General features: G+C 38.4%; 1 protein-coding gene across 2 annotated transcripts in view; it reads right to left on the reverse strand.

Moving 5' to 3' along the window:
• Positions 1-22,446, reverse strand: part of Ar (androgen receptor) — a 174,750-nt gene that overhangs the window by 65,818 nt on the left and 86,486 nt on the right. For both annotated transcript variants that reach the window (XM_026784773.1, XM_013350520.2), the window contains one exon: positions 8,408-8,559. In XM_026784773.1, coding sequence (XP_026640574.1) covers positions 8,408-8,559 — 152 coding nt within the window. The remainder of the gene's footprint in view (positions 1-8,407; positions 8,560-22,446) is intronic.

The raw sequence follows: 22,446 nt of genomic DNA on the forward strand, positions 1-22,446 counted from the left end.
TATTTTTGTAGATTTTCAGTTAACAGAGATCACCTGTCTCTCACCTGTAGGCTTACAACAGTTATATTGCTAAGAATGGACAGAAGGGGAACATGAACACCCAAATAACTGGCTTCAAAATGTTCACACATAGTCATTATCACGAAGTCATAATGACTTCTTGCAGGGGCCAGTTATCTAAAGGTCAGTATGTTCCTTGTTATAGGATTAGATCTCAAAGAAGACAGACATAACAGCTATGTCTAAAGAGACACTTAGTTTGCAATAGAAACCAGCTAGGAAAATGAAGCAACGGCATGATGTTTGATAGTCACCAGGAGATTCTCCTAGGGATTGAATAAACTTCCATCTATAGCATATGCATAAGCACATAAAAGGTGACAAAGGACCAGGAACTTACTTATATATGAGAGAAGGAGGTAATACACAAAAGAAATCTTACTTTAGCAAATGTCATATAAACACAACAGATATTTAAATAATGGTATAAGTGCTATGGCAATTTCTTGTTACTAATGGTTAAAAATGAACATTCTTTAATTAGGCAGACATAGGCTACTACAACTCATCAGTGGAAAAATCTTTGCATGGCTTGTAAATTTGGCACTGCAAGAGACTTAGTAGGAACTGAGTAGCACAACAAAAAATTATTTACTCTGTAAACCTATAGTTTAGTCTTTTTATGGGGAAACTCAAAATTAAGCCAGAAGATTTGTGAAGTCAGGGCTTCATGGAGTATTATATGACAGATCCATAACTCAGAAGGCCATTCAGCTTTTACTTCTGGGAGTTAGTTTTTCACCCATAATATTTGGTACCAGATAATTCCTACAGCCTTTTCCTTTTCTGTGTACCTTTTGGAGAATATATTGACTATATTGAAGCATACACACACATATGTGTGTGTAGACATATACATGTATATATATATATATATATATATATCTTGCTCATATTATATGTGTGTTTCATAGTCATACAGAAGATTATGAAAGTTTAAAAAATGTGAAAAAAATTCACTTTGTCCTCTGAGTAGTATATAGGATGGAGTGAGCAAATAGCTCATTAAAAATATCTTCTATGTGAGGAAGTGGGGTGGTTGAGGAGGAGAGGGGCAGAGAGGAAGAACAATGAAAGAGATCTTGATAGATGGAGCCACTATGGGTTAGGGAGAAACCTGGTACTAGGGAAAGTCCCATGAATTCACAAGGAAGACTCCAGCTAAGATTCTTTGCAATAGTGGAAAGAGCGCCTGAACTGGCCTTCCTCTGTAATCAGATTGATAAATACCCCAACTAACATCACAGAGTCTTCATACAGCAACTGACAGAAGCAGCTGCAGAGATCCACAATCAAACACTAGGCTGGGCTCCGGGAATCCAATCAAAGAGAGGGAAGAGGAAATATATGAGCAAAGGAAGTCAAAATCATGATGGAGAAATCTACAGAGAAAGCTGAACCAAGCTCATGGAAACTCATGAACTCTAGACTGACAGCTGTGAAGTCTCCACAGGACTGAATTAGGCCTTCATATGTGGGAGGCAGTGGTAATGCTTGAACTATCTATGAGGTACCTGAAAGTTGGACCAGGATCTATCCCTTGTGTATGAGCTAGCTTATCGGAGCCATTCCCTATGATGGAATGCCATGATCATCAGCCTTAATACGGGGTGGGGGGAGGGCTTGGTCTTGCCCCAACTCAATGTCCCAGAGTTTCTTGACTCCCCATGGGAGCCCTTATCCTTTGGGAGGAGTGGATGGGGGTGGGTTTGGGGGGAAAATATGGGGATGGAATAGGAAGAACTGTGTTGTAATGTAAAATAAAATTAAAAAAAAAACATCTTCTAGAATTTCAAACTTTATTTTTTCCTGTTTAGTAACAAAGCAAGGAACCCACCATACTAAGTATTCTATAAAATTTTGCCAACTGAGGTGATTTTTTTTTTAAAAAAATATGTACTCTGAATTGTTACATAAGTATAAGGCGGTTAGACAAGATCCTAATTTCTTATGCACATTTGCAAGTCCATGAGCGACCAATTGAAGCAAGAGTCAAAAAACTGAAGTCAACAGCCAAATCTAGGAGAAGAGTTGGGAATCTCAAAAACACCAAAAGAAAAAGAATACTTAATGGCATGTGAAAATTAAATGAAGTTCAAATTTTAGTGCCTATAAAGTTTTATTGGAACCCAGCTATACCCATTAGCTTGTGTAAGGTCTACAAAGGCAAAGCTGAATAGTTGAGATGGAGGCCATGTTACCTGTAAGACTTAAACTGTTTATTACCTGTTCTTTTATATAAAAAAAATCTGCCTCTCATCTAAAGGCTGGCAGTAACATGTAAGAAAAAGAGAAATAAAAAGATAAGCATAACTTTGTAGGAAGATTTCTGGGACTCACCAAGCCAGGATCAGTCACCTGTTTGGCCCGCAATACGCCATCAAATCTTTGCTACAAGCTGATTTTTTTTAGCTGAATTAATTTGCCCCTGGGAAACATTATTCGAAGAGTCAGGGAGTGAAGTGGACACTATCGTACATGAAAAACTTGCTATAAAACTCCAAATGAGGTAACATTCAATACCACATGAGTTGAGGTGGGAAAGTGGATTTAAAGGACAGAATGGGTTCAATGAAGGTTCACTTATGTTTCTTCCCTCGCAAAAACCTGGGGCAAGAGAGAAAATCAAAGCCATACTTATATAAAATTTGCCAAGGAAACTAAATTGAGACCTATTGTAAACACCAGTGAGGATGGTGTAATTCCTTGACTTCAGAATGTAAACTACAGTTTCAATTTTATGATGTGTACCAAACAGTACTCCATGTGTACAAAACAAATGGATGTGCACTCTCAAATGTTTTACTAGAAAATGTCTGAAAAATAGTAAATTCTCAAGTACATAATGTGCATAATGAATTAATTAACCCTCTTTGAAACATGATAATAGAGATGGGGATTCATATCCTGACGTGCCACATGAGAAAATGGAAAAGAAAGGAAGTTAGTCAGCCATGGTCACAAAGGAGAACCTCAGCACTGGATGTTAACCCAGCCTTGCCACATGCACTCTCTCAGCTCTTGCTGGCCCTGCTTGAAGATTGAGTTTTTATTGATCCGGGTCTTGAGTTTACTATCTGCTAGGAAATTGAACTCCAAGCACATACAGGTATAAAATGTGTTTGTGTTTCTGAAACAATAGTGATGTTTATAAGTTGTGGAATTGTCACAAAACTCTAAGCAGGGAGAACATTTATTGATCAAAAAACTTATTTTATTTTTCCTTATGCATAGGTCTGTGTGCACGGGGGTACTTATACATGAGTGAAAGTGGCCGTGGAGTCCAGAAGAAGGTCGGGAAGTTCCTAGAGCTGGAGTTACAGACAGTAGTGAGCCACCAGACATGTGTGCTGGGAACTGAATTCATGTCTTTGACAAAAGAAATAGGATCTCTTATCAATTGAGCCATCCTTCCAGCCCCTGGAAGGGCATTTCTAAAAAACATCTGTTGTGTCACAGAAAACTAAAACCTAAAAGGGGGGCATTTCTTGTCTAAGGCTACCCAACCACATCCTTTGAAGTCCATATAAAGGCAGAAACTTGCTTTGACTTCCTGGTCTCGTAAGTATTCAACATGCCTTCCCTTTCACTTTCACAGTTACCTTATCCACGGACAAACACATTTTTTTTAATGTCTATTTCAAACTCACAGACCATTTTCAAACATATCCACTTCTGCTTTTGTCCTCACATGACTTCCACTATTTCACTGTTCTCTCTAATTAAACATTAGTGATTTTATCTCCAGGGTCTATTCTTTCAAGAATATATAGAGCCCTTCCTGCTCAGCCTGCCTCTTGCTTAACCCTCAGTATTGAGAGCAATGAGAAAATGTGGGGCTCTCCCTTCTCTTCCTTTCCAACAAGAAATCCTGGCCAGATTACAATCAACTCTGTGCAGAGCCCCCTACCCGTGACAGCTTTAAAACGTCATGCTTTATGAACCACCAAAGCTAGAAATGAATTTTTGTCTGACATGCCAGGCTTTTAACTCTTGTACCTGTGCCCAGTCCAGAGATCTTTGAAAAACTGTGTATGAAGTGATAGTCAACATGTTGAATACTCAGAGTTAACTGACAATGAATGAGGAAGAGAAATATTTATGACCCTACTCTCTCCAAGGCATGTAGAATTCCATATTTCAACATCTTCACATAGGCACTAAGAGATAACTACTAAAATATTTAATATCAATAAATATTCTTTTGGAGTAATAAGATAGCCTCCTGCTTTCAAATAGGCTAACGATGCTAGGAAATTCAAACCACCTATCTTTTCCAGGGAGGAACAGAAATCTTAGCAATGGTAATTATTAATAGTAACGTTTTTTGAAATAGGGCCTCACTAAGTATCCTTGACTGGCTTAGAACTCATTGTATAGAGCAAGCTGACCTCAAACTTACAAATCCAATAGCCTCAGCCTCTTGAGTGCTGTGATAGTAATAATTTTTGTCTTATTTTGTTTAGCCCTAACATACCTTTCTAGTATCTTTCAAAAGACTGAGAATTGAAACCCGGTACCCACATTCTAAAGTAACCAAAAAAGTTGAGAATATTTACTTCCCATAGCTCTGTAAGACATGGGAAGGTGCCATAGACTATTTAACAAAATCTTCAGTCTAGGTGTGGGAACCTGCCCTTCGAGTTGTTGGTCAGAAGAGCTGAAAAGATCCTCAAAATAATATAGGTAATTGTCATTGCCATTGGCTCCCTTCCAGAAATTGATGGTAGGTCTCTTTTGCAAAAGACACCATGCACACAGGACACATGACTTGAAGAATTGAGCTGGCAATGACCTGAAAGCCTCTTCCTTGAGAGGTATCCCTCAGAGTATCCAAAGGAGTTAGCTATGCAATCTGCCAAGGGAGGAAAGAAATCAATAGTACTACCCAGCTGTAAGGATTTTGCATGACAACAATGACCAGAACAGAATGATATCCTCAAGGGTGCAATAATGATGTTTATCTTGGGAGAGGGTAATCAATAGCCATCAAAGTGGATTTAAGGTACCCTTAACAGGAGGGCATCTATGCCTGGTACTGCAAACCTGGCTAATTATCTGTGGATGGTGAGGTTAGGGACCCTAGAGGAGAACCTACTACCTTGATAAACAACTATAATTTTTAGTTGCTTTCTAAATACCTATCTTTTAACCCATTGATTAGTGTAACTCTCACTCTACATTCAAAAAATAATAAAAAAACCTTTCATTACAGAAAGTCACTACTGGTCAAAATGCAAAGATCAACTGATCTGGGCATGCCCAACCCCAACTGACAAATATACAACACAACTTTTGCACCCAAGACTCAGTGAGCACCAAAGAAGAGGAAATAGAAAAATAGTTAAAGCCATATGGGTAGGACATCTTCTGTGAGATAATGTCTTCTGTATTTGACACGGAAGTTACACTCATGAAATCTCAACAATATGGTTGCTTAATCAAGACCAGTTCAATGGCAACACCAGTTGTCCTATCAGGGTGAACTGAGTAAATCTCACAAGACCTCAACCTCACTAATAAATTAATGGGTATGGAGAGAAAAAGATTCATTTTTCTCTGGGACTAGCTTTCTGATAGGTTATCCAATCTCAAGTGGTTAGCTGTAAACACATATAAAAAGAGCAATATAATTCAAGAAGAAGAAGTCGTGAATTTGAGAGGGAGTAGCAGTAACACAAGAGGAAGTGGAGTGGGGAGATAGATTATCCAATTTCAACTGGTCATTTTTTTTTGGTATTTTTGAGACAGAGCCTCTCTACATAGCTTTCCTGGCTATTCCAGAACTCACTATGTAGATCAGACTGGCTTAGAATGACCCTGCGTCTATGTCTGAAGTGTTGGGATTAAATGGATGTGCCACTACACGTTGCAGCCAAAAAGTGGTCATTCTTAAATATATATCCATATGATCAACATATGGTTGGCTGTATTATGACAGTGTGTGGTGTTGTTGGTGTGTGTGTGTGTGTGCGTGTGTGTTCATGCTACAGGAATTAAAGAAATCATGAAGTTCAAAGGGACTGGGAGAGGAGAGTGTGAAGGAGTAGGAGAGGGAAGAGCGAGGAGTGGAAATGATATAAATACAGTACTTGTGTGTGGAAATCCTCCAAAATAGGAAAATAACGAAAAAATAAAGTAGCCAATTTGCTCCATGTCAGAATTTTTGCATGGAGCTCATTCTCCACTCAGTGTTTTCTCATGCATAAACTTGTGCTGTGTAAAAAATGGTCTTTAAGCAGTTGCGCTGCATTTAATTTGTGTTATGGAAAAATGGTGAAATAAACTTGCATGATAATTTGCTAGCAAAATAAAAAAGATAAAACAAATAGTTGTCTTATTTGGTGATCCTCATTTTCTTAAATAAAATATCACTGAGTTACAGGAATTTGAGCGACTCCAGGGTCTGAATCATTTTTAAGACCTTGCTGGATTTCTCTGTTCTGAACATTGAATAATCCCCTCCGGTCCACATTGCTTGTCTTTTCTGCTGTCAAATAGTCTAGAATCCACATGATGGTAGAGATCCTGTCATGCAGTCCTGGCAGCTGCCCTTCTGCCTTCTTTCTTCCTTTAGTTCTAAATTCTCCAGAAAGCTGCTATGCAGGGTAGTATGATATAGCTCAATTTTTTTTTCCTTTTACAATATAGACGATTTTTCTGTTTGTTCAAAGCAATCATTTAGTCACCTTGACTTCTAAGACCCAAAGGTGGCACTGATCATGATATAATCTATGAATTGTTCATTTGCTCACTTGAACTCATTTTCCATCTGGTATGGCTCCTACTATAGTGCCCTGGGCCTGCTGCCACAGTAGCTTTAGAATGCTACTCTGCTTCATTCCCTGGTGGGAAACCAGGGTGATGTGTGACAGGGATTTAGAAAGCAGGCGTGATTTACTGGAGAAGCTGGTGTGATCTGAAGTCCTTGGAACATGCCTCCACTTCCTTTTCTAATAGCTGTTCTTGCCTAGGTACTGTTGAGAAAGGGGGTGCTGCTTTAAGGCTCTTTCTAAATGTCTAGGCTTATGCCCTAGGACCTTGGATCTCATGCTAGGCTATTATTGACAGCAGCAATTCTCCATGTGGGAGTAAAGTTGAAACCTGCAGCCCATTTTCAGTAATCACAGATGCGAGTCACCTCCTCACACTTTTGAGAAATGGAAGAAAAGAAAATGATAGCTTTTTGTTTGGAGTGTATTTCGCCCACCCGCTAAAATGCTGCAACTAAAATCATTAGCATGATTGACTATCAGTGAGGAGAGCAGTCTAAAGGTACCTAATTTCTACTTTTCCTGTAGTTGCCAGATATTCACTGGTGCTTCTGTTGTGCTCAGTATATTCCTCAGAAAGGCTTTTTTTTTTTTCAGATGGTTCTTTTGCATGAGCCAAGACTCCCTGTTTAGGTTCTGACTTAGAATTAAACTCTTCCAGACCAGGCAGAAGGAAGCAAAAACTCATTGGCAGGAAGCTCCTCCTTTGTGGGAAACCAGGGCAGGGCTTCAAATTGTATTTAAAACTGGGTCTGCTGCCACAGTTAGACCATGTAGGGGCAGCTTCCCAGTGTCTCTTTGAGTGTGTGAATAGAAGCCTTAAGCCCCAGTGATTAAGGAGGGAGGGTCTAGATCGGGAGTTCCTGTTAGGCTATGTAGGCTAGGCACATTTGAAATCTATGCAGATAACAAGTAGGCTTCATCCCACGTAGTCAGATATAAAATGCAACTTATCTTGGGATTCTGGACCAACTGTCACGCTCTGAAGGCAGTCCTCTGATGAGGAAAATAAAACTGTTGTTTCCCTCTGAGTTTTTATCTACATTGGAGTTGTTATGGCAAAGATAGGCCCCAAAGAGTGGCAAGCAAAAGGGAGCAGGTGCAGACACTGACGGTCTGCCGAACAGTGATCACACTTCCTCTCTGGGGTTAAAGCCAGGAAGCTTTAGCTAGGAACAATCTAGCATTCACTACATAGAACAGCCTGCAGACTCAGTGGGGGTTTCTCAACTTGTAACCTCTCTAATAAGGCCATTTCCCTCTCACTTGTTGAAAACAAGCAGGAGGGAAATTTAATTTTTCAAATCATTAATTTTGCTTTCGTTCCTAGGATCCACTGCACACCAAGCACCAGCTCGGACCACCTTCATCATCAACACTGCTTGTCCAACCAGGACAGCCAACAGAGCTCAGCAAAGAGAACCATTTGCTTCTTTGCTCTTATAGGTTCTATAACAAGGCTCTTGCTAATAAGTCAGTCCCTGGGATTACCCGAAAACCCTGGAAGGCTGCTGTCCCTCTCTTGGAGGCAGAAGAAGAAGGCAAATATCAGGAATGAGGTAAGACCTTTTTACCTTCAGCGGCTCTTTTGAAGAAGACCTTGCAGCTGCCACAGGTGAGGGCTCCGTAGTGACAGCCAGAAGCTTCATCGCCGCAGATCAGGCAGGTCTTCTGGGGTGGGAAGTAATAGTCGATGGGTAAAACGTGGTCCCTGGCGCTGTCCAAACTGAAAAGACACACGCACACACACACAAAACAAAGCAGCACATGTCAGTGGATGGCAGAACTCGAGGCGAATTCTCTGGTTTTTGGAGAAACCGTACATATTTTATTCATCATTCTATGTATCGCTCATGTGAAGCATAGCTTTTTTTGAGACCTTACCCTAGCACAGGTTTGTAAGGTTTTGCATGGCATTGATAGAACCCTGTGGATCCTGCCAAGGGATTAAACAATTTTCTCTGGGAGTAGTCAATCTCATGACCTCTGAATTTGTAAGGGAAGGAAGAGGGCAGGAAATCTGAGGTAAAGGTAGCAACTTAATGTATTGCTCAGACATTTTTGGTCATTGAATGACATGAACTCAACCCTCTACCTTACTTCTCCCAAAGGGAGACTTATGATAAAACCATATCAAATACCAGAATTTTTATGGATGTTAGCTCTTGGAGTCTTACCTGTAAAACAGGAACATTGTCACTGGTAGTACTGGGTTATTGCTATATGTGACAACATGAATCAACTGTGGGAGTTGCTCTTGAAATTAATATACAAGTGAAAGATAAATTAATATATACACCAGTCTCCATTGGTCTTTAAAATCAATTCCTTTGCTTTCCTTTGAGCCTCTCTGCATCACAGGTCCATGTCCCTAGCCCTGCTCTGTTACAAAGAGGAACCGAATTGCTGTGCCAGAGGCACTTGTGCCTATGCTACTGTGCCTCAGATAGACGACAGTTGTCCACCCTCTGAGCCATAGGACTACAACTTCTATGTTTCATCAGTTCCTTTCTACCAAAAAAAAGGAAGGAAAATGAGCCATAATTGGAATCTACTTCTTGTGCTTAGTGGTTTCCTCCCCCCATAACAAGTAAGCAAAACAAGATTGTTCTCTCGTTAGCATAGTTATTGTACAGTGGAAACAAGGAAGAGTAAAAAATGACAAGGTTAAAATGTTTTGATACCAAGCCACGTTTATCTAAATAGTTATCCTTCCCCAAATTCTTCTCACTCCTCACTTTTGCTTTCTACTAATGGTGCGCTGGTTTCCTGCATAGCATAGTCCCTAGAATCCAGAACAGCATTCAAACTTCTTCTCCCTCTACTTCTAAGGAGCAGCCCTGGCAAGGCATAAGCAAAGACAACTTCGGCTACAATTTCTAAGTCTCCAGGACAGGAATACTAACCTTTATTCAAGACCTGCGTACAGCAGAATGAATTTAAAATACTTGTCCTCTAAATATGAAAATCAAACAGCTAGTTATGGTGGCCTGTATTCACTTTCAAAAGCCCCCATTTCATGCCATTACTAAAACTGTACATAGAATCAAGGGTTGAAGAGCCACATGTTTCAAAGGATAAGAGCCCATTTCAAATCCACAACTCAGCCCATCACAACGAACATCACTCACTGTATTGGTTAAAATGTCAGTAAATATTGTGCCTTCATTCTCATTCCAGAAAGAAGCAGAAGAAAATTTTCATAATTTTCTTCCTCGACTTTTCACCATTTTAAAGCCTCTCTGACTAATACAAGCAAAATAAAATAAAAAAATACATGTAGTTAGGTAGTCAACATGTCAGACCATTTCATACGTATCATCACCTTTAATTTTCCTCCCAAATTTTCTGGGTGACTTTAGATCGCCTTCATTTTCTGATGCTTAGAGTAATTAAACACATTTATGCAAAAATCATAATCTAGTAAATAGAAATGCCAAGCTTCCATATCTGCTATGTCTGACTCCAAAAAGAAGATTCTTAATTACTGATAAATTATGTAATATGACTGGCAAACTGTGTAATATGATTGGAAGCTGGAAACAGGTAAATAGGTAGATTAGATAACTGACCCATGAATGAGTCACAAGGTTAAAATATAGAGCTATTTATATTTTATACATGATTAGTATATGTTCTTTCCCTTTTGCAACTCACCATCTACTAGAGCAGAAATTCAAGAGCCAAAGAAAAGTAAAATAATATAGAAAATAATTATTTCTGACTGCTCCATATAAGAAGACATGAGAGATGGGATTATTTTTTAAGGATATAAGTGACAATAGTAATGTCTGTTTTAGATACAAATTACATGTCACGTTAACTAAGTGGAAAACATACATAAAATACATGAGTAAAGTAATCTTTTAAAAGAAGACTGTAAGAAAAGAGAGTTCAGGCCTGACGTTGTGACACACATCTTTAATCCAAGCACTCAGGATCCAGAGGCAGGTGGATCTCTGTGAGTTCTAGGACAGCCAAGGCTATTTAAACAGCAACAACAACGACGAAACAAATAAACAAAAGAAAAAAAGGAGAGGTGCCATTCAATGTGTATAAAGGTAAGTTTGACAACCTTCCTCAAGACCCAGCAAATACCACTTTTGGGTATATATCCAAAGGATGCTCAGTCGTGCCACAAGGACATGTGCTCAACTATGTTCATAGCAGCATTGTTTGTCATAGCCAAAACCTGAAAACAACCTAAATGCCTCTCGACTGAAGAATGGATAAATAAACAAGATGTGGTATATTTACACAGTGGAGTATTACACAGCAGAAAAAAATGACATTTTAAAATTTGCAGGCAAATGAATGGTTCTAGAAAACATCGTATTAAGTGAGGTAACCCAGACCCAGAAAGAGAAATATCATATGTACTCAGTCATAAGTGGATTTTAGACAGAAAGCACAGAAAACAAATCTACAATTCACAAGCCCAGAGAATTTAGACAATAATGAGGACCCTAAGAGAGACATACATAGATCTAATCTACATGGGAAGTAGAAAAGACAAGATCTCCTGAGTAAATTGGCAGCATGGGGACCATGGGAAAGGGTTGAAGGGGAGGGGAGAGGAAGCGAGGGGAGCAGAGAAAAATGTAGAGCTCAATAAAAATCAATAAAAAAGGTAAGTTTGAAAGCTGTGCTATGCAAATTCTATCTAAGGTTACTACAGCACTGCACATTTCAGTTTTGTTATAAGGAGAAGTATTGTATTTTTATTAGAAAGTTAAAAAATATATATTTTTATCCACATCAAAATTAAAACTATACTGGTTGTTTAAAGCATCCAACCAAATGTGTATTCAAAAGAAGGTTCAAACAATCACCATTTTGTTAAGTAGATATGAACTTAATAAATAATCTTTAAATTACTAAGAGAAAATAGGGGAGAAAAATAATGAAGAGGATTTTAGAATCTGGATTTTTATGGACTACATTTTGATTAAAGGTTAGAGAAATGGCAGGTTTCAGCAGACAAATTTCTCCTCTCCCTTTTCCCTTATCCCATCTCCTCTACTCGGTTCTCAAAATATTTTTGATAGCAGTTCCTCCACTGATTCTATCTTAGTGTGAATTAAGGGCATGCTGTAGTTTTGACTCAAGGACTAAATTTTGGGAGATGAAAATAAAAATTCTGACTGCAGTTCCTTCTTCCAGATTGAAACTCCAGGAGGTGCATGCATGCATGCTCATAGTAGCTTTGTTTATAAACACATAACTGCCAAGTATCGACTGTCATGAGGAAAGGAAGATGAAATTATGGCATATAAATTCAGTAAAATACAAGCCAGAGATGACAAGGTCTGACTGAAACCTCATAGGTAAATCTTCCACACTAAGATTTCAAACACCTAGCTAATGACTTGGTGCATTTAAATTCTGTTGTGTAAATTAAAAAAAAAAGAGCCCAACATAACAATATTGTTTAAGGATGTATGTGAAAATGTTATCAAAATTGAAGTGCATACTAGCTCCCAAATTTAGGACAATGTTGAGCTCTAACGTATTGTTGGCTGCAAGTAGATTCATGCAATCAGAAAGAAATATCGCACGATACCTAGCACACGTCAGGTACCATTCTAGGTTTTGGAGGGTAGGGCAACAAGCTAAAGCAGACCAAAGTTTCAAGCCCTCACAGACCTTGAATTCTAGTAGTCTCAGTGGAAAGGTATTAATAATATTGTTGGTTCTTTAATTCGAGCACATTAGCACTCATTCGCTCATCGTTATGCATTTGTTCTTTCCTCTGATTATAATAATAAATAATTAAATAAGAACTTGAAACCTTTTAATATCTTCCTAAGTAGCACTCTATCAACAAGCACACAGGTTTGCTTTGAAAACAAGTGCATCATGTTTCTCCCCAACTGCCCTGGTTTACATGCTTACTTAAGCTGCACTCCTAATTGAATAGAAGTGTATTGTCAGAAACTGTCAGCCTGAAAATGCCAGGTCAACCTTGAGGGAAATTGGACACAGGGGCACTTAAGACTTAGATGTTTCTCTCCCGCTGCCTCTCTCCTCTTTCCTCCTCCCCATTCTTGCCCCCAAATAGGATTTTGAGATGCTTTGAGAATTGGACTCATTTGAGCAAGCCCACCGATGACTGTGGACTCAAGGTGAAAGACAAAAGTCTCATAGCTGTTTTCCTTGTTAGGTCCAGTAATGTTAGCACATTATGGCTTTGTGACCAGTCAGACCTGAGTTATACTTCATCCACCACCAAAGTTTGGACAAACATTGTTAAAAATCAGTTGACCATAAATGTAGAGATTTATTTTCAGATACTTATAGAGTTCTTATCTATTTGAACATCGCCCTTTTTTTATTTTTTTACCATTTGGTTAATTGTTGCCTATACATAAAATTTAAAAATCAAATAATTTTAAGAGGCTAACATTCAGAGTAGAGAGAGGAGAGGAGAGAGGGGATAAAGGAGAGAGAGAGAGAGAGAGAGAGAGAGAGAGAGAGAGAGAGAGAGAGCAACCACTTTTATCTCAATTTTCCCCACCTCATTTTCCTTAAATTATTTTATTTTAAACATTTTTTAAAGCTTTATAGTAAGGGTTTCGGGTCAGGATTTGGATTTTCCTTATTTGTTATTTTGAAGACTGTTTTTTTTTTCTGTTCTATGCTTCTTATATTTCATTAAGAACTTTATGGCCAGTTTTTCAACTTCTGATAAGAAGGCAGGTAGGATTTTAAAATTATAATTAACACACTATGCAAGTAAGTAGATTTCACTGTGACAGTTTCCATACCTATATATATTGAGTTTGATCATATTGACCATCCTTTTAAATTCTATTTTTGTCCTCATTCTTAGCTGACATTTTGCTAGAGAGTTCCTTCATTCTTTAGGAATTATTAACACCTCAACAATATGAAGTCTTTTGAGACATGAACATGGGATGCTTTCTCATTTATTTCTACTCAAAATTATATTCTGCAGTGTTTTGTGATTTTCAGTGGACCATCCTGTACTTCTTTTGCTTATTTGTATTTTTCTATTTTGATGATAATAAATGATCTGCCTCTTCATTTTCTGATTATTCTTTCCAGAACATGCAAATGCAGTTAGGTTTCAGATGTCAGTCTTTTATTCTGCAACCTGGCTGTGCTCATTGGATTATTTCTAGTAGTTTACTGTGAATTTCTTAAAATTAGTCTCTGTAAAATTATGATATCTGTGATTAGGGATAATTTACTGCGTTCTCTTTCATCATGATGCTTGTTACTTATTTTTCTGGCCTAATCACTGTGATTAGCATCTCTAATTGAATGGTAAATACGAATGGCGAGAACAGTCAGTCTTCTTTGTATTGTGTCCAGTTTACATAGGAAGATTTCAGTCTCTGATTACAAAGTGTGATATTAGCTTTGCAGCTTTCATAAAGCATCCATCAGGTTAGGAAAGTTATCTATATGCCTAGTTTTCTGACTGTTTAATTAAAAGTTGGCATTAAACTTCAGATATTTTTTTTCTATATCTGTTAAGAATTTTTTAATTCTAGTATTTTCATCTTTTATTATTTTAGTTTGCTTTGTTGACACTACTAGAGGTTGAATTCAGCATCTTATGCATGCTAAGTAAGTACTTCTCCACTGAATTACGTACCTATAATCTTGTCTTTTATTTTTAATATGGTACATCACATTAGTTGATTTCATTTGTAAAATGGAGCTCACTAGGACCTTGTGATAAATTCTTTCTTGCCATTGATTGTAATATGTTTTACTTTTTGGTTGACTCAATTTGCTAGTATTTTGTAGTTGATCTTTTTAAAAACCTAAATTAAAGGGGTTGAAAAGATGGTTCAGCTATTAGGGCACTGGCTTGTCTTTTAGTGGGACAAGGTTTGGTTCCCAGCATCCATATGGTGGCTTACAACCATCTATGACTCTAGTCCCAGGGGATCTTATGTCCTCTTTGGACCTGCTTGGACAACATGCACACATGCAGACAAACTACCCATGCATACAAAATAAATTAATGAATTTAAAATATTGATTAAAATGCAATATTTATCCAACGGCTTTATACATGATACACAAGCTCTCTATTGCTAAGCCATACTCCCAACACAAGGTGCAGACCAAACCTGGAACTCATGATTCTCCAGATGTCCCCCTTCCCCTTTAGAGCATCCTTCTGGCATGCACTACTACATTATGCTTAATCCTTTTTTCAAATATGTTTTCTAAAGTCACCTCTACTTTCACTGTTCAAATAAATAATTTGAATCTTCCTCTAAGTTTTGGTGTGACACATTTTCATTTGCATCTTGTTTAGGTATCTAATCTCACCTGTGTTTACTTCTTTGACCCCACATTTATTTGGGAGTATGCTGTTTATTTCCATTCACTTGTGAATTTTCCAATTATCTTTCTGTTATCGATGTCTAATTATTTCTATTACGATGAGAACTTACAGCATTTTTGAATAAATGTCCTTATACTGTCTGTTTTATTTTCAGAGTTCTGAAGAGGTTGAGTCTAATATATTTTGCTTATATTTTCATTGTTTTTATGACAGGGTGGATATATAAATATTTTTATTCAGCCACTCTGGATGTTTTTATATCTAAATTGCACTATATTTTACATGGTATGAAATTTATCTACACATACACTATATCATTAAAGAAAAGAGGTCAATCATACTCTTCACTCATGTATTTATCTATTAATTTTTATTCAATAACTCACATTATATGAGATAAATTTGATGAATAATGGCTATGCAAGGATGATAAAGGCACTGGACTTTATTCAGGGAGTTTTTGTAATCTCAATCAGGGTTAAGAAAAGTGCAAAACGTTACAAGGGAAATGCTGTAGAAGGGGCCAGGTTGGGTTAAAGGGGTGTGTTCACTGTTTATGATGTTGGATACTTTACTGTGGAATCTAGAGATCGGACGGTGGTATCTATGTTTGTAAACTGTAATTAAGCCTTAAGCTTGATATATACTAACTACTTTATACAGTACACAAAAGTAAATAAAAACACTACCTGCTACTATGCATCAGCTATTTACAGTCTTTGTGGTTATTTCCATTTTCATAAAGCTAAAAGCACTGAAAAACACATCAAGATATCTGGAATGATGACAGCAAGACTGTAATGTCAACATCTTGCAGATTTGACAGATCTATCCGTTTCTCCTGTTACTACTCTTAGAAATGGGGCTGAACAGATGAATGCTTATTATAGTCATATCCTTGCACTTCCCAAATCACATCTGCTGTCTTCTTTGAGCCAATTTTTTTCCAACAGTTTTCCAGCCATCATAGCCAATCGGCCATGGTAGAATTAGCCAGATTGTTTCCTGCAGTGTCATCAAATGTTAGGGCAAGATCTGTTTCCATAGCTCATTTCCGGAATGCATTGCCAATGAAACAGGAAACGGGAAGCACGCAATCAATTAAAAATAAAGCACTTAATTTCAGCTTACATATTAAACCTTTCTGGACTAGAATGTTTCTCTCATCTTTCATTTTAATTTTGAATAATAATAAGATGATTTGCAGGGGGTTTGCTATGTGCTATGAATCAGCAAAAGTGCTTAATTCTCACCATTATTACTGTAGGCTACATAGGCCATCTCTATTTTTAAAATGAGGGAGTCAGAGGAACATTACCCATTTGGTGATGCCTTCAAATCACATAGCCAGTAAGGGGCAGAGCTAGGATTTTAACTTCATGAGGTTTTTTTTTTTTTTTTTTTGTGTGTGTGTGTGTGTGTGTGTGTGTGTGTGTGTGTGTGTTGTGTGGCTCGAATATCAGATTTACATAGGCTAAAGTAATCTGAGAACAGGAGACTGAACTGGAGGCAAGATTTTGAGGCATTTTTTTTTATTGATTCAGTGATTGATTCAAGAAGTTCCAGTTGATTGTGGGTGGTACCACCCCTGGCCAAGTGGTTCTGTGGCATATAAGAAAGCAGCCTAAAGAAGGCATGGAGAACAAGTCAGTGAATCATAGTCGATCATGGCTTCTGCTTCAGTTCCTGCCTCTAGGTCCCTACCCTACTTAAGTTCCTACCCTGACTTGCCTTAGTGATGGACTGTTTCCTGGAAGTGTAAGAAAAATAAATCCTTTCCTCTCCAAGTTGCTTTTAGTTGTGGTGTTTTATGACAGCAGCAAAAGCCCTAAGACAGGCCTACAAATTTCATACTTTCTTTCTTGTGCTATATAGCATGGGCTCCCTAAACCGTCACAGCTGCATAGCAATTAAAAAATCTTTCAGTCCAGTCTTTCTTAACTCTTATCCACACAGTAAACTCATATGGGAGCTTCCTCAAATTAACCAAAGTTCTTACTCTGATTTAATAAACTTCAGGGGGGACTGAGCACCCATTTTCCCCCAAATTTCCCCAAATGCTTTAATGTTCAGAAATGTCTGAACCTTGTTCAACTCTGTCCACACCTATTGTAAAATTTTGGGCCCAGAAAGGGACAGAGAATTGATGAGTATAAACAGCTATCCAGAAGCAGGTGTGCCACTAGAATTTAGGTGTTACAATTCCTATGCTAGAGTTCTGTTTTGGAGTAAGAGCTATAGTCTTATTTAAGTTCTCTGTGAATAAGAAACAGGGAACCTGCAAAAAAAACTCTATATGATAACCCACATAATGTAGTCACTCAGCTATATCCCAGAGAATTTCTAAAAAATATTAAAAGCATTAAGCAATGTAAGTGCTACCAAGACAGATGGAACTTAGTTAACAGTGATTGATCTCCCTTGTGTGTGTCAGACACAAAGCATAGTGATCCAGGGACCACTCTCTTAAGTCTGGTCTGTAACATTTGCTCTGAATGACAGTATGCCTCCACAGATCCTAAATCCACAGATAAGGCAAATGAAACACAAACTTCAGTACATTTTGAATAAGTTGTAGTAGCATTGAAGGAGAAAAGAGTAAAGTCTAAGGAACAGAGAGTTCTGAGCTTGAATGCCACTATTCCTGATCACTAGTCATGTGATCAGTTTCTTTAACTATAAAATGAGGAGCATAAAAAAAATGAGGAGCATAGTATTCTAAACTCAGAAGCTTATTGTGACAATTACATCAGACAATACATGAAAAAGGGCCCTGCATACCCCAAATACATTTTAACTTCTACCTGTTTTCACCATCCCATTTCAACTTCTCCTTGAAAATAGTCTATAAAATCTCATACTGTACGGCAATTATGCAGCCTCCTATGCCAGACACTACTTAGCAGCAGTAAGTGGAGATACTAGAAAAAGATTCTATCTTTAAAGCCCCGCTGTGACATTGTCTGAGGCAGGGAAACACAGATAACGTGGCATACAAAGTGCGAAAAATGTTCAGCCACATGTCTCTGTGCCACTGAAACTTAAAGAAGACAGCACCATGTGAGCAGTCACAATTTGTTAACAATGAAATGTTGATTAGATTTCAATCTCAATTTTAAACCAGGAAGCCAAGGTTGGGCACTTCATGTTGGCTCAAAGGACGCACAGGAGCTAGGAAAATAAGTCTATTGTATCACTGAACCACAACAGAACAGAAGTTACTTTGATCTCTTAAACTCCAACACAAGGAAAGTATCCTGTTCCCACAAATAACAGACTTATTTTTATTGTGGGAAGGGGGATTATTGGCAGTGATTAAAAATCCCTGACAGCATTTCACTCCAGGATACATTACAATAAATAACACGATAGTAACACCTGACATTTAATAGGTGCCTGTAAGAGCCAGCTGGAAGACTTTGAAACATCATCTCTTTTAATCTTCAGAACAAATCAGCGAGCTATGTAGCATCATTGCCATTTTATAGGAGGAAATGTTGAGGTACAGCTCATTGATGATTCTGCCCAAGAAACACAAGCAGTAAATGGTTGCCCTATACTTTGAACTCAATCAAGTCTTTCTGATTCCAAAGTTACCCATTAGGCTGTAGTCTCTGTAGCAATCTACGGTGACTCAACCCAGAAAATTTGAGTCATTTTGGACTTCATGTACTCCACATCCTCAATGCAACCCACCTGCCACCATTCCTATCAGTTGATCAGTGACTAATATCTGTTAATTTTACAGCCAAAATAGTCACCACAGGCACGCAGCTTTGCCATCAAAATAACTGTAACTGCTTTATTCAAGTCTTTCTGCTTCTTGCCTGATCCTCACCCAGGACCCCAGTGGCATTCTCTCGAAAATATCTGCTTCTGTAACTATGCACTCTCACAGCTCTCAACAACTCATGACTCATGTGAGTGGCTCTAACTCATTGCTACATCACAAGGGGAGCTTATTAATGATATCATTACTGAGTTCAGATTCTTCTCAGTCGAGAGTTACAGGTCAAACCTGAGTGTTTGTCATTTTATTAAATGCCTAAGTGAAAACCACATGGTCTATAGCACATAAATTCAAGCTTAATTCTAGTTCTCAGGTTCGCCCCTTCCAGAACCTCTTCCATATGATCTTCCAGTGGTGTGAAGACACTGCACTTCCTAATGCAACTGCCATTACAAGCACTTCTGCTTTTACTTACACTGTCGCTCCTTCTAACTGCAACACTTCACCCTGCCCTTGACCCACTGTCTCTTTCATAACGTTATGCCATTATGTAGGCCTCAGTGGATGAGGCAAACACCTCCTCCAGGAAGCCTCCTCTGATTCGATTTCCCCAGAAACAGCATGCTCTTGTCCTCATTTGTGCAGTAGAGCTCTTTCAAAGAACCACTATCTCTAGATCACATAACCTATGCAAATGTCTGCTTTCCACCCAGCATCTGACCAAATGCTGCTGCTTCTCTTTTTTCCTTTTATGACTGACTCTCAAGGAATAGAAAAGTGCTTATTTAGGGACATGCTGTGGGACAATGGTCTATATCCTGTCACTTGTGTTTTAATAAAACACTGATTGGCCAGTAGCCAGGTATAAAGTGTAGGTGGGGCAACCAGGCAGGAAGTAGAGGCTGGGCAACAAGAACAGGAGAATTCTGGGAAGAGGAAAGAGTCAGTCGGCAGTCATCAGCCAGACACAGAGGAAGCAAGATGAGACTGCCTCACCGAAAAAGGTGCCAAGCCATGTGGCTAACATAGACAAGAATTATGAGCTAATATAAGTGATAAGAGTTAATAAGAAGCTTGAGTTAATAGGCCAACCAATTTATGATTAATGTAGACCTTTGTGTGATTTTTGGGGACTGAATGGCTGTGGGATTGGTCAGGACAGAAACTTCTATCAGCAGGGACAGCCGTGCTATCTTTCAAACAGCACCTAAGTGTGAGGACTAAGGCAGCCCCTGAACAACTTTTGAGTCCTACATTAAAATGCTACTAAACATATTAAACACCAAAGATTCTATAATATCCATCTATTCCCAGTCTTGGCCATGAAGTTCCCACTCATAGCTAAGCCATATTTCTCAGATTATTTATTTCTCTCCCTTGGTAGAAATGGAGAATAAATACTTTCTGTGCTCTTCAAATAACCATCTCTCTTTGTAAATTACAAAGAGACACAAAGGTGCACAGAATTTAAAATAGTATAAAACCTAAGAAAGTACCCATGTCATCTTGGTGTTTCAGAACTAGGTACTAGGGAAGTGGCTTGGAGCTGGTGACCTGTCATTGTTAAATAAACAAAAACAAACGGTTTAACTTGGTGAACAAGCAGTTTCCATTCTGTAAAGTGATCATGTGGCCCCTGGCACGCTGCCTTCATGTTTCATCAGCCCCAAAATAAAGAGACAAACTGCTGTTATGGAGAGCCTGTTTTCCCTTTATGGGCAGGGTCTCCTCTCCATCTGTTTCTGCTGTAGAATCTGCCTAACTATACACATTACAAATTATAAGGCATTAGGAGTTTACCAACCACGTGACCAGTTGCCTTGTTTCTTGATCCTCAGTTTTCTCATTTTCTAAAACCTGTATTTGTAAGTCAGTGCAAGTACATAACGTGTAGTCATGGCATCTATAGAACCAACTGATGAGTCAAAGAGATGCGACAAAATAAGCCCGAGGAGGTTAAATGCCCCCTTTAAAATAGACCAGAAAGAAGCAAGGTTACAATGTGAAGTCCTGCCAATGTATCAGACTGCATCATTGTACATGGAAAACAAGGGGTTTCATTAGAAACTTTAATTTGAAAGAATTGGCAATAATGGTTTATAGCACTTCACCAATAAAAAAAATACTTGAACATTTATTCTCATTCATTCTGTTAATGAAATTTTATTTGTCCTCTCCATAAGCCAGGCACTATTAAAATGGGAATACAGTGGCAAACATGTCAGATAAAAATTCCTGACTATCTTAAGGTTCCCACTTGTATGGGTGGTATACAAAACAAGTACAGAATGTTGAAACAAATAATTTCAGACACTGCTAAGTCCAACATTCCTCCCACAAATATTTTCATTCCACTTCCAGACGAGGAAAAGAAGGCAGAGACATTAAGCCACTTAACCAGGCAATGAACTGCCGAGTTGGGCCTAAGAAACCACAACTTTTGACTATGCATACAGGCCATGTTCACTCTGCTTTAGGGCTTTGCTTCTGGTTCTAGTTCCTAGTAGTGTCTAGATATCTTACTCTCTATGTCCTTAGTTTAGTTAACACCATCCTGAAGGAAGATGAGGCTCAGTTAAAATGGTTTGTGACCATAAGATGAGGAGAACTAGACACGCAGTCTTTCATATAGGCCCAGGGTATTTGCTGGTCCACTTGGCTCTACAGTTCCTTGTGAGTAGCCAGGACTTGTTTCCTTCACCACTCTATCCTTGGTCCTTAGCATATGCATTGACCTCAAATTAGTGTTTGGTTAAAACTTTTCTGTTTTGAATCTGTGAATAAATGAATGAGACAACAAGTAAGTATAACTTTAAGAAATCTGGGTTTTCGCACCCGGAAGGCAGAGGCAGGCGGATCTCTGTGAGTTCGAGGCCAGCCTGGTCTAGAAGAGCTAGTTCCAGGACAGGAACCAAAAGCTACGAAGAAACCCTGTCTCAAAAAATCAAAAAAAGAGAGAGAGAAAAAGAAACCTGGGTTTTCATGTTTCTGGCAAAGGGAAGCTTCAGCTGTTTTCCCTGAGGACAAGCAGTTATGATAAAAAGAGAACTCTCAACAGAGGAATCTAAAATGGCTGAAAGATACTTAAGGAAATGCTCAACATCCTTAGCCATCAGAGAAATGCAAATCAAAACAGCTCTGAGATCCCAGCTCTTATACCTGTCAGAATGGCCAAGGTCAAAAACACTGATGACAACTTATGATGGAGAGGATGTGTGGTAATGGGAACACTACTTCATTGCTGGTGGGAGTGAAAACTGGTACAGCAACTTTGGAAATCAGTATGGCAATTTCTCAGAAAATTAGGAAACAACCTATCCTCAAGACCCAGCTCAATCATTCCACAAGGACATGTGCTCAACTATGTTCATAGCAGCATTATTTGTAATAGCCAGAACCTGAAAACAACCTAGGTGCCCCTTTCCTGAAGAGTGGATAAAGAAGGTGTGGTACTTTTACACAATGGAGTACTACACAGTGGAAAAAATAATGACATACTGAAATATGCAGGCAAATGGTTAGATCTAGAAAACATCATATTGGGTGAAGTAACC

This window comes from Microtus ochrogaster, chromosome X (assembly GCF_000317375.1).
Source record: "Microtus ochrogaster isolate Prairie Vole_2 chromosome X, MicOch1.0, whole genome shotgun sequence".
In the NCBI taxonomy this organism is placed as follows: domain Eukaryota; kingdom Metazoa; phylum Chordata; class Mammalia; order Rodentia; family Cricetidae; genus Microtus; species Microtus ochrogaster.